Source organism: Corapipo altera, unplaced genomic scaffold (genome assembly GCF_003945725.1).
Source record: "Corapipo altera isolate COAL_440 unplaced genomic scaffold, ASM394572v1 1, whole genome shotgun sequence".
Taxonomy (NCBI): Eukaryota; Metazoa; Chordata; class Aves; order Passeriformes; family Pipridae; genus Corapipo; species Corapipo altera.
Window position 1 is genome coordinate 5,866,738 of NW_020884873.1, and position 12,949 is coordinate 5,879,686.

At 44.9% G+C, this 12,949-nt stretch overlaps 1 protein-coding gene across 1 annotated transcript in view; it reads left to right on the forward strand.

The window, feature by feature from the left end:
- Nucleotides 1–12,949, forward strand: part of CACNA2D4 (calcium voltage-gated channel auxiliary subunit alpha2delta 4) — a 128,929-nt gene that overhangs the window by 43,336 nt on the left and 72,644 nt on the right. Inside the window, exons 19-25 of the mRNA XM_027668482.1 lie at nt 1,579–1,650; nt 5,926–5,987; nt 6,701–6,768; nt 6,903–6,948; nt 8,394–8,491; nt 10,647–10,740; nt 11,673–11,768. Of these exons, the coding sequence (XP_027524283.1) occupies nt 1,579–1,650; nt 5,926–5,987; nt 6,701–6,768; nt 6,903–6,948; nt 8,394–8,491; nt 10,647–10,740; nt 11,673–11,768 (536 nt within the window). The remainder of the gene's footprint in view (nt 1–1,578; nt 1,651–5,925; nt 5,988–6,700; nt 6,769–6,902; nt 6,949–8,393; nt 8,492–10,646; nt 10,741–11,672; nt 11,769–12,949) is intronic.

Consider the following 12,949-nt stretch of genomic DNA (forward strand, 5'->3'; position numbering starts at 1 on the left):
CTAAAAGGAAATCTAGTAGAGGGAAGATGGCATTGTCTGGAAAATACCAACTGATGCACAATGGTACTATCTGCAGCCAGGCAGCAGCAAGGGTTTGGGCTTGCTTGTGAAGCAACACAGGGGTATTTGTAGTGTGAGGGGGAAAGGAGAAGGGTCGAGGGTCTACAGCAGAAGACATATAAGGAGTGGTTGAGCTCACTTGGTTTGTTCAGCCTGGAGAAAAGGAGACTGAGAAGAGACTTCACAGCAGTCCACAGCTTCCTCACAAGGGGAAGCAGAGGGACAGGCACCGATCCCATCTCTCTGGTGAGCAGTGACAGGGGGGGCCCTTGAGGGAACGGCATGAAGCTGAGTCAGGGGAGGTTTAGGTTGGATATTAGAAAAGGTTCTTCACCCAGAGGGTGGTTGGGCACTGGAACAGGGAAGTGTCACAGAACCAAGCCTGACAGAGTTCAAGAAGTATTTGGACAACACACGGTGTGATTCTTGGGGCTGTGCTGTGCATGGCCAGGAGTTGGACTTGATGATCCTCGTGGGTCCCTTCCAACTTGGGATATTCCATGATTCTAAATCCAGAACCCATAGCGAATGCTGCAGGCTGTCAGACCAGAACAGAGAGTATGCCGTGGCTCTGGCAGGAGGTCAAACACTCTTAGCCAAAAAGGAGTAATAGTACCAGTCAATGTTTTCATTTCCAAGATGTGGGCCTTGGGAAACATGAGCTTTATATTCTAGGTCTGTAAATAACCCACATCAAACAGCCATAGTAAACAAAGCCATGGCCTTGTAAAGCAAATGCAGTTGAGACTGGCTAGCACCTGAATGGAGGCCTGTCTCTGGAAGTAAGGAAACAATTTGTGTGAATGAATAAGTTACTTCCCACCTATTTTTTCTATCCAGGTTGAAGCAATAGGCTGATATGCTCTGGCAGGCTGAATCTAAAGTCAGAGCCTCTGCACTTGTGGAAAAATTTCCTGGCTCTTTCTTGCAAGAGGCTGGGAGTCACCGCAAAAATTAAATTTTGGAAACTGGATTGAATAAAGAGGTCTTCTCACTGCCTACCCTGCTGACATACAGTCTTGCTTTGCTGCGCTAAACAGCTGCTTTGCTGCACCTCAGAAGTGGTGCTGAATACAGCCTATAATTTATAAATCAGTTTTTAAAATGTCAAAGAGCTTTGGATTCGGTCTGGGGGAGTTAGTGAGTTTCTCAGTTGTCTCCTCTTCCAGGCTCTCAAAGCACTGTGCTAATGACTTTCTGGCTGCCAAACAGTGAAGCCTGAAACTCAGACTGGCAATTTCATAGATTCCACATCCTTTCTTTGTGCTAAAAAGACATATCAACAGGCTTTCAGCATAAACCATTACTACTCTGTGTCACTTATCAGCTTGACCGAACAAGGATTCTGACCACTGAGAACAGGTTTTCAGTTTAAATGAAGCAAGAAAGAGCTGGGAAGGAAAGGGAAGCTGCAGTCACTCTTTCTGCCAGCCACTGTATGTTAATGACAAGTGACTCTATTAATTCCTGTCCTGTCCTGCCTGGAGACACTAATACTAAACTTGTTCACCTCTGCAGCTGAGAACTGCCATGATCAATGGGGAAACAGGCTACCTCTCTATGGATGTGAAGGTCCCTGTGGACAAAGGGGTAAGAAATTATCCTTCTGTTCAGGTCACACAAGGGAGTGGATGGGAAGTGGATGCCGAAGAACCACAAAGGATGTGGTTTTAATGCTCAGCATTTCTGAGTGTGAGGATTTTATTGTTTCAACACATATGTAACGCATGTGCTAAAGACATCTAAAAAAGCATCATTAGAAGTGCTCCTTACACCTACCAATATTCTGCTCTTAGGAAATTATTGGAAATGCCTCTCAGCCCCCTACTTTTTCCAGGCAAAGCCAAAAAGCATGTTGTTCATTGTTTATAGGGCTGTGAAATGAAATCAGAGATCTTCAAGAGTTTAGAATAGGGAAGATTACGCAGATCTGACCTAGACAGAAAGACGTTTGGAGACTATTTTGCCACTCCCTTTCCCTACCCAAAACCTCTCATGAAAATTTTGTCCCTCACTTTGTCAGAATATGATTTCCTTTATCCAGGTCCAGGATTAAATTTCTATGCAAATATTTGCAGATGTTTTACGAAAAGCCCTAGCGAAATGTAGACTTTTGAACATTCCCTACCAGCTCTAGGGTAGGGTTATACATCTTCCCTTGGAATCAGTGCAAGATTATCTTGTACATTTATGTTCACTGGTACTTTTTCATTCAGGTTTATTTAACTCTCTTAAAGATTTTGGCTTTCATCATTTCCTGTTAGGAAGTATTCCAGAGTCCTGCAAGTTACACTGCCCAGAAATCTTCCATATTTCAGGAAAATTTTCCATCCTTTACAGAGAGTAATTTTTTCAGTGGCTGGCTGAACTGCTCCCATGCTAAGCCACAGTCAGCACCAATTCCAACAAACTGCTCACAGCCACTGCTGAAAATAGTGCCACTTCCTAATGAAGACACCCCTTTGTTTCCTCTGAATGGTTGTACTGCTAGATCTTGTCACTACATTTTCTCTCTCTATTCTTGGTGTTTACAACTCTCAGGTTCCTGTCAATGCCTTTGCCTTTCTTCTCCCGGGCATTGCCAACATCTACATTTGAAATATTTGCACATTTTTCAGTCCAAGCAATTCAGCCATTGTGTTTGTTATCTTCATGTCTTTTATCATTTCTGGTCCACAAGCACTAGAGCTTTGCTGAATTAGAGTTCTGTTTCCCTGATGCTCTTTAGAGAGCATCTATTTTCTGCAATATTATATTTCTGAAAAAGGAGCCCCAAATCTCCTTTCTGCTGTCCCTTCAATTTTTTCTACCTCCCCCAGCTCCACTGGAACTGCCGCCTTCACTTCTGTATTTCTTCGCTATTTTTTTCCAGTTGTCATTTTTCCACATGAAACCCACTCCTCCTCTTCATCCAGCCTTTCTAATTTTAAGGTCTGTTGCAGCTTTTATTCAGTATGCAGAGAAATGTTGTTTTATTTTGTCTTACAGATCCCTGTACATAAGGGCTGCTAAGGCAGAGTCTGTCTGTTCCTCTCATTAGATCTTTTTCCCTTGATGGCCTGTTGTTTACTGTCTCTTTTTGTTTACAATGCTGCAGCTGGTTCTCACTCCATATCTTATTTAAGCCCACTTTAACAGATTCCTTAGAATAAAATTTCATGAGAAGCTGTTTCAAGTGCTTTATATAAACCCAAATACATTGCATGTCCTTTATTTCCTTCATTCCTCTACCTTAGTTATTCTGTCAGAAAAGCAATCAAGGTTTTCAAGCAAATTCTATTATTTGTAAGTCTAGATTGCTTATTTTGCTAGCTTAACCTTTTTGTGCACCCTCAACAACACTTCTTCTGAGTCATCCAGTGATATCTTTTTAGTTCAATATTTTAGAGACATCTTTCTGCTCCCTTACTCGGGGGGGGGGGGGGGAAAGATAGCAAAAAGTAGCCTTGGTAAAGAGGTATTACCTGTTTCATTCTGCAACTCTGGAAGCCTTATGAAGCACAATAGGAAACTGAAGTATGTGACAGTTTTACTACTATTGGAATACACGCGGTGGGAACCAGAAACAAAATTCAGCAATTCCCAATTTTACCCTGCCAGCTGATGAAGCAGATCAGCATTGAAACAAAGAAAGTGCTGACAGAGCCTTGAAACAAAGAGAAGGAGGCAGTCAGACTACAGAGAGAAGGCCTGAATGAAGAGATAGAAATTATTCTGTCAGCCACGTAAACACTGATTTCCCAGGCTGATCTCAGGAAGGTACTGAGAGCAGAGTGAGACAGAGAGGGGAAGATAAGGAACAAATACAAGAGGCGGTTTTTAGAGAGATCAAGTGGCAAAAATGTCTTTGCTTGCAGCTGGAGTACAAAAGAGTTGTGACTGTGAAAGCAAAAGGGTGAGGACAGGGGTAGGAGCTGTGGCAAACCACTGGTAATGGCAATAACCAGGACTGGATACCTAGTACAGTGACAAAACCAAAACTGGAAATACTCATGTTCCCAGGCTGCAGGGGATGGTAGTGAGCTATCCTATCATGGTGCCAACGTGCCCACGCTCTTCTCCCTTGATTCTCCCTGTATAGCAAAGTCCTGTCTGACTATCCTCAGCCCTGCCTGGCTCAAGGGTGCCTCTGCTTCTCTTCCATTCCATGGATAAGGGGTGATACCTCCAGCTGTCTTGGAGCAGGCTGGCCACCCACTCTCTCCTCCTGCCCAAAAAGAGGTTTGCCCTCCCTCCCTCAACTTGCAGGTGCTGAGTGGTTGCATGAGCAGAAGAGGGGCAGGTCAGGGAGCAAAGGATGAGCAGGACAAGTCCTACTAAAGGAAAGGGTCTCAGGTAGTGGCCAGATCTTCTTCTCCATGCCTCCCTGCCTCCACCATCAGATCAGGCAGGCAACAAAAGGAAGGATTAATAGCTCTTGTAACACCTCAAAACACCACCATGCCACATTCTTCAGGGGTATCACAGCACTCTGGAAGATCTTGCACAGCAGGAGGAATAACTTCACAGAGAGAGTTATTAAACATTGAAATGAACTGCCCGGGGAGGTGGTGGAGTGACCATCCCTGGAGATGTTCAAGAAACAACTGGATGTGGCACTTAGTGCTCTGGGCCAGTTGACAAGGTGGTGATTCGATCATCTTAGAGATCTCCAACCTAAATGATTCTGTGATTCTGTGTGATCTTGGCACAGCAAAAGACCCTGTTGCTCAGCAGTATAGAGCTGCCAGACATGAAGAGAGAGAGAGAGAGGAGGGAAGGGGTTGAGCCACCTGCCACCTCCTCACCTAAAAATATCCCCCATCCCCATCAGCCCAATAAGCACAAACTCGGTGCTGGCTGTGGAGCTGGAGCTGGCTGGTCCTTTGTGCCTCGCTCCACTTCCACTGCTGCACGGCTTGAGCAGGTTAGAGCAGGCACAGCTCTCCCTGGGGAACACTGAGTTTTCTGTGTTCACTCCCCTGTCTCCCACACACATCCTCTCACCTCGTTTTCAGGCTGGGTCTAGGATTTTAAACATATTAGGGTTCATATACTGGCATGAGGCTTGGACAGAAACTTTCCAAAAACTTTTCTCCTTTGGAAAAGAGTTCCACTGAAATCAACACTTTCCTACAGGAAAAGGCTAGTCTGGCAAACAGATGAAGTTCTGAAGCAGCTTTCAATAATCTGAAATGTCTTCAGTTGAAATGTCAGTCTGAAAAAAATATTTGCACGTGAATCAAAACGGCTTGGATTTGAATCAGCACTTTTTTTTCCATATTTAAAACGTAAATTTTTTTTACTGATGTTTTTTAACAAAATTGGAATATGCTAATGTTTTGTCCCAATTTGGCATGAAAGCAAAGGTCAGGAATATTAGAATTTCCCAGAGGAGTGGGGAGACTTGGCCCCGGCTGCCCACACACACAGTGGATAGGTTTGCCATCTTTCTACCTGCCCCACTGAGCCCCCCTCCTGCTGGAGATGATGATGATGATGATGATGATGATGATGATGATGATGATGTGCAAAGCTGTCAAGGTTGCTGTGTATGGCAAAAGAGCAGTAGGGCCCCAGCACATTGGCTTGGAGGGTGTGAGAAGGAGGGCAGCTTCCCCCCACCCTTTCCTGCAACCGGTGCAGGAGCCCCAGAGCAAAGAAAGGTTTAACTGAAGCCCTAGTTGGAAAGACAGAGTGGCTGCTTGGATCCTGAAAGAGCTGGATATGCTGAATACTGCACATTCATCCCTGCTTCCAGCCAGCCCTAGCAGGGTGTACATGTTTGGCTTAGCCTTGGGGACATATATCCCAGGTCCCCATCACCACTATGCTCTTGGTCTGTCAGATGGTCTCTCACTTTCCTTATTCCTGCTCTTATTCCAGAAACGAGTTCTTTTCCTCACCAATGATTATTTCTTCACGGACATCAGTGGCACACCCTTCAGGTGAGCAAGGACTGTGTGACATCAACACAATGTATCAGAAGTAAGATCATGAATCATGGACAGCAGACTGGTCCCTTTTCTTCATAAAACTGACTACCATTCATGAGCAGAAGAGTGTGAATAACTGACTTCTTTGTTCCTATAGCGGTCAAAATATTGTTTGGGGTCAACTCAAAAGGAATATTATGATTTATCTGAAGTTCAGAATACAAAAGCTATGCCTTAGGTGAATCATGTTTCGTTTCAGAGAAATAAGACATCTTCAATTTTCCATTCCACTGAATATGGTTTATGTTCTGGTGTATGGCTTTAAAAAAAACAACACTGTTATAAACTGAAAATTATAAAAAATCAAATAACAAATCAAGCAAAGCATGTGTGTGTGATTGCTTGTGGGTTGGTTTTTCTTTTTCCCAGTTGAAATGATTTGAAACTGGCACAGATTTGAGTAATGTTATCATTGACCTGAATCTACAATGTTGGCTAAAAAATTATCACCAGAAATGCCTCATTTCAGCTCTACAGACAGGTTCCTTTGCCTCTTGTGCTGAAATCGGATCTCACTTAATCCTCTTCTGATGATTTTCTTTTCTTTAATAGCTGTGGAGGGAGTTAATGTCTTTAAGGGTTGTTACTGCAGGGAATGCAGCGTCATGTTTAGGAATGACACCTCTCCTTGCTGACAAGTCCTCTGTTTTCCCTCCTGCCTCCAGCCTGGGTGTTGTGCTGTCCAGGGGACACGGGGAGTACATTCTGCTGGGGAACACTTCGGTGGAAGAAGGTAGGTTAATCAGAAAGCACCATGCTGTCCCAAGGGACAAGGCAGCTACTCTCAACTTCACCACTTCACTTCTCCTCCACAGCCTGTATCTGGCTGGTACCTAACTGAATATTCCATGTATTATCTGCTTTCAGGTTTGCATGACCTGCTCCAACCAGACTTGTCTTTAGCAAATGAATGGTAAGTGGAGGAAATCCAGTCAGTGACACAGGACTTTGTCACGATATTTGGGCGAACTTCCCAGCAATGTGGCTTGCATTCACCACCCTCTGTGGCCTAGAGAAAAAGCAGCGCTCTTCAGGGACTGTACCTGATTGTCTCCAGGCAATTCAGTTCCACCTCTTCCTCTGGGAGATCCCACCAAGACCTGGCACATTACTGTGCTAACAAACATCTGAGATTTATCCTCAGTCTTCTCTGCTCAGACTTATTTTTTCCCCTCATGTCGCTCAGAATTGTTTTACAAGACCTACAGTATGTCAGAGCTGACAGGAAATTTTGTTGCAAGCTTGGTGAAAGATTGAAATGCTTTTTTAAATCCTAGCTTATTTTTGGTTGGCATTCTTCTGAACTGAGCCTAGACCTAATTTCTAGTGAACATGGAGGTGATTTATGACCCCTGTTTCAATAGCAAGCAGAATTTACAGTTTTGCTTGGTTTGGATATGAAACAGGGTGAAGCATGGCACTTTCCATTTATTGCTGTGAGGTTTGGGGTTTTCATGAACCCAACATTCAGTTACACTCAGTCACATGAACCCAGTCTGTATCAAAGCCAAAATAACTATATTCAAGAAGCCCTCCACCTCTTCTCACCTCTCATTACACTGCTAAGTTTCACAGGCAGCGCATTTGAGACACAAGCAGTGACTTCTCCTTCTTCTACTCCTGACTTGGTGTGTCAGCTTACACACTTTACATATTAATTTCTCTTAGACTTCTCTCATAAATCACTCCTTTCAGCCCCTTTATGAGTTGTAATTCTCTCTTATAACCCCTTCCTCTCCTGACAATGGAGTGGTCAAAATTGGAAGCAGGATTAGAAGAGTGGTTTCTTTTATAATGCAGAGCATTTGTAGCATATTCTTCTGCTTCTCCCCAAACTGTGTCCAGAGGCTCCTGCAGTGGTGTCCCCTTGGGACAGATTTTCTTGTCACCATATCATACTGCAAGATCATTCCTCATTTCACATTTTGTTTCTCTGTCTCTCATTTTTTCTGCTCCTGGTCTGGTCTTACTCATGTTACACACGACCCTCTGCTTCTCAGGTCTCTCCATCACATTGTTATTGTCTATATAGGCACATGCACACATCTTACACAACACGTAATACAGAGAACTGCTGAGAGGATTTGGGACAGCTGTTTTGCATTGTGAGCTTATGCTGAAGACCATAACAGCAGCCCTACCAAGCTCAGCAGTCAGGTTAATTGGTGTTTGGTTTACTGGTAGGGTTTGACTTACAGCTACACTGTTAGATTTTGAATGGACACACCATGCAGCAGTGGCAAAATCTCTGCAAACCCAGGTTTCTTGCTGAATTTTTTTTTGCAGTTATTATTTTCCAGGACCACTTGGTTAACTGTGGTTTCTCTTTACCCTTGCTTCTTCTTCCCCTCCCACCAGGATTTACTGCATCACCGACATTGATCCAGACCACCGAAAGCTCAGCCAGCTGGAGGCTGTGATCCGTTTCCTCACTGGAGAGGACGCTGACCTGGAATGTGAGTCCCAGGCACTGAAAGGGCCTTTTCCTGTACCCATCACAGGGGAGAGGGGACTATGACAAACTGATTGGTGTCAGACTGAGCTCTTTTGGTACCTGTTCACACAGGTAGGGCAGAACTCAAGCCCAGAGTAATTCACAAATGGAAACGAACAGAGAATCCACTCCCTTGATTCCGTCAGTGGATTCTTTTTCCATTTCAAAGCTGACATGTAACTCAGCCTTATTAGAGGTCTCAGCATAGGAAATACTGAGGGGTGAAAGGCTTGAAAAGAGCTTGGTAGGGGCTGCAAACCATGTTTAAGACAGACTGACCAGCTGGGCTAGGTGGGGCGATGCCAGGAGGAGCCAGGAAAACTAGAGACTACTCAGCTCCCCAGGGTCCCAGTCATCATCCTCCAAGGGTTCACAGTGCCATCTAGAGAGATGGGTTCTTTCAGAACAAGGATGATTACCTTTGTTTTCCAAACACAACAGGTAACTGATCTAGGGGTAAAAAATTGTCACAGAATTATTGTCTTTCCTGCTCCCCCTGGTGCTCATCCACTGCACCAGGTCCCGTTCTCCAGACAACACGTAGCCACACGGGCAGCCGGTACAGCACCACCACAGTGAGATCTCTGTCAGGGGGCAGAGGTGGGCAGCTGTGCATGGGAACTCCTTACAGCAATTTACCTTTAGGATGTCCTTCAGAATGTCCCTTTAGTTGTGCAAAGCGTAAGATTTTGCACGTAATGCTGCAGCTGAGAGGCACAAACCTTTGGCACAAGAATGGGAATCTCTTAAAACTAAAATCAAATGTAATCCAGTAATTTTGCCTCTCTTTGCACAATGTGAGTGGACCCCCACCTGACTCTCCTTAGAGCAGGCTGGAAAGAGGAGATGTATCAGCTCAAGTGGCCAGAGAGGAGGAAAGTTTCAGGAGAACTGATTATGAGAGACATGCAGACTTGGAAGTGCTGTGGAGGAAAAACAAATATGATTTGAACACATCTTAGACATATGGGGTCTGGAGAGGGAAAGGTCTCGTGGTGAGCTCTGATTCTGAGGTTTGAATTACAAGGATGGAAAGAAGGTCCTGAGAGCTGTGACAAAGAAAGTTTGGTGTACTTGAGATTAAACATTAAGGGAGACTGGAATATCAACCCAGAAACACTGAAATGGTGGGGGTGTTTCCATCTAGAACAGCACTGAAAGGGGCATTTCTGCAATATGATGGTCATCATATTCTCATTAGAATGAGAATTAATGCAAGCAGGGCAATACAATAATGAAGCAGGTCAAAGAAATGGGGGTTGGGGATAAGTCATTTAGCACATGACGATACTTCAAACTTTCCTAATCACTTCTTAGTTCCAAAGTGGATTAGACTGGTGGCCTGGACTGGCTTGAGCACCTGGTGGAAACCAGGACAGGACAGTGTTTTGTGAGACTTACAGGAAGGAAGGAGGGTTAAAAGAGAAGCCGGTGAGCACAGGAACAGAGTAGAGGCCATAAAGAAGTCACTAGGGGTTTTGAAGGAAGCTTCTTGAGTGGAACGTGGTGGCTGGTATCCTCTCTATGGGATACCCAGAAGAAAAGTCAAGGCAGGGATTTCAGGCAGTGGCCTGTTCATTAAAGGAGATGGTTGAGTGAAGGTCTAATGAGTAACTTCATTTGAAAGCCTCTCACTTGCCCATACTTTTTTGGGCACCACCCTTCCACCAAGTTTGCAGGGGAACTGGTCTGATGATTTTGAATATTAGGAAGAAATTCTTCACAGAAATGATGATTGGAAATTGGAATGGGTTGCACAGGGAGATTATGGAGTCACCATCCCTGGAGGTGTTTAGGAAAGACTGGACATGGCACTCAGTGCCATGGTCTGGTTGACAAGGTGATGATCCGTCATGGGTTGGACTTGATGACCTCAGAGGTCTTTTCCAACATAATTGATTCTGTGATTCTGTGATCTTGGCAGTAACATCTGTTCCTGTGCTCTCTACCATCCAGGGGGGTAGGTCCTCTTCTCTGCCCTGTGATGGGAGGTCTCCTTTTGTGCCACATTTCTCCATTTTCCTGGCCAGATAGATGTTCCTTACCAAGGGACTCTCTAAAACACCTAGGTGGGAACATGTCTTTCTTTCCTGATTTTTGTTCTCCCTCTTTCTCAGGTGATGAGGAGTTGGTCCAGGAAGTGCTGTTTGATGCAGTGGTTACTGCACCCATGGAGGCCTACTGGACTACATTAGCCCTCAATATGTCCATGTAAGTGTATGAGAAATAAATACGGATAGAACACCATTGAAGAGGCATCTTCAGAGTATATGGCCTTAGGCAGTGCCTGAAACAGTCACAGAGCCTTGTACACCATACAAGAAGCTCAAAAGGCTGATAGAAATAGCTCAATAGCTTTAGAAATAACCCAAAAAGTGTCTCTCAGGAGTGAACTCCAGTAGGCTGGGCCTCCTTGGGACAGCCTTTAGTTTGGTGAGGGATTTTTTTTAGGGAAGAAAAGGTACTTTGGTTTTGTCTCTATTGGTGATGCCTTCAGATTGAGCCTCAGGAAGGTAGTGGACAGGCTGGCTTCACTAAACAACTTTCTACTTTATTATTTCCAGTGATGCACCTGTTGCTTGTAGTATCTTGTATCATGTCACACAGATCTTCTTTCAGCAGACAATATGTTGCTTACACAGATATGTGGCCACGGAGCTCCTGTTTTGGTTACTGGTATCCCTACCACTAACAGAGGTTGAGCCAGTGACAATCATGTTAGGGTACCCACCCATTTATCAGTACACTCTTAAACAGCTACACCAACACACTCTCTTCAGAGACATTCTGCTATGCTGCCCATCCTCTGCATCCAGCCATTCTCTCTCTGCAGTTCCTCTCCTTCACTTCAGCCTCAGGGTAGCCTGGAGCAGGGTTAGCAGGGGGAGAGGAGCTTGTGATCTACTTAAAAGGAATGAAATGAGCAAACTTCAAAGGTGTGAACCTAAGTACAAGTCTTAAGCCTGCCAATTGTTAGCCAGCAACCACCTCTTGCCATTAGCAGGGAGGAACCACTGTCACTCCTGGTGTAAATGGGTTATGTTGCAAATTAACCATGTCTTCAGGTGTGGCTTCTAGTTTGAAAGGCTACCCACCCTGGGGCAAGGGTGTTTTGCTACTGCCTGTGTGTTTCTGTTCCACAGGGACAGTGAGGCAGGTGTTGAGATGGCTTTTCTGGGCACTCGGGCTGGACTTATGAGGAGTGCTCTCTATGTGGGCTCTGAGAAAATTTCCAACAGGTAAGTTCCTAAACTGATTAAGGGGTTTCTCTCAGTGTCTCTGAAGGGGCAGCACGAAATCACCACCAGCCTTAGAAATGTATTTAGGGAGACAGAAACAGAATGAAAACAACACCTTGACAGTATTGGTGCTGATTTGGAGAGTCAGGTTAGGGGGCCTTTGTCTTCCTCTGGTCCTTTCAAGTTTTTCTTAAAATACTGTCCCAAAGTGCATTCATTTAAATGGAAACCTTCAATCATTCCTGACTTCAGTCAGTCAATGCAGAAAATGCCCACAGTTACCACATATCCTCAGGACCATTTTGCAGTGCAAAGGCTCTCTGCACTCCAGTGGCCCGGCGACATTCCAGCTTGGCTATGTTTGATCTTTCTGTCTCAATTCCTCTCCCACATTTATTCTGTTCTGCCTCCTACATTGCCCACATCGCAGCAGCATCCCAGTGCCTTCCAGTGAGGCATTAAGTGATGTGACTGACATCTGTCACATACAATTCGTTCTCTTGTCCTCTCCCTCAAGGCAAAAGCATGTGTTCAGTGGAGGGTTTTGACATGGAAAGGGTATAGTTTGCATTCTGTTGCATTTTGAATGTGCAGGCTGGTGCACGCTGCTGTAAGAAAGGACAGGTCACAGAGGCACACCAGCAGATGGAACAGAAGGGGACCATATTCATGGTGGTCATTAACTTCTTGGCAACTGTTTCACTGTCCCCAAGTTCCCCAAACATAAGTCCTACATTCAAGCTCTGCTGTGCCTGAAAGGTGACACCCCTCATGTTTTTTGAGGCAGTCTGAACAATTCAGAGTCATCAGTCTCTGGCAACAAGGGAGAAAACGCTGTGTGCTGCAGGAGGCTAATATGATGATTCCCTATCCCCCACTGCTCATCAGGAGCAGCATTCAATGCTTTCAAACAGCCACAGTCACCACACTGCTGCGACAGAGCCCCACAGGAGGCGCTTCTGGAATCCCCTGAAAGGAAGGAACCATATAAATGAGTAATTATCATTACGTCAAAATATACAGAAGAACAAGAGCCTGAAAACAAAGCGATTTGCCAGCCAAGCCGTAGGGACCTCCAGGGAAACCAATGACCTGATTTTCACGAGGTCCCTCCTGAGCATCCACTGTTTGTCTTGTCATGCCCCCAGGACACATCCTCCTGCCTTCAGGAGCACCCCTTT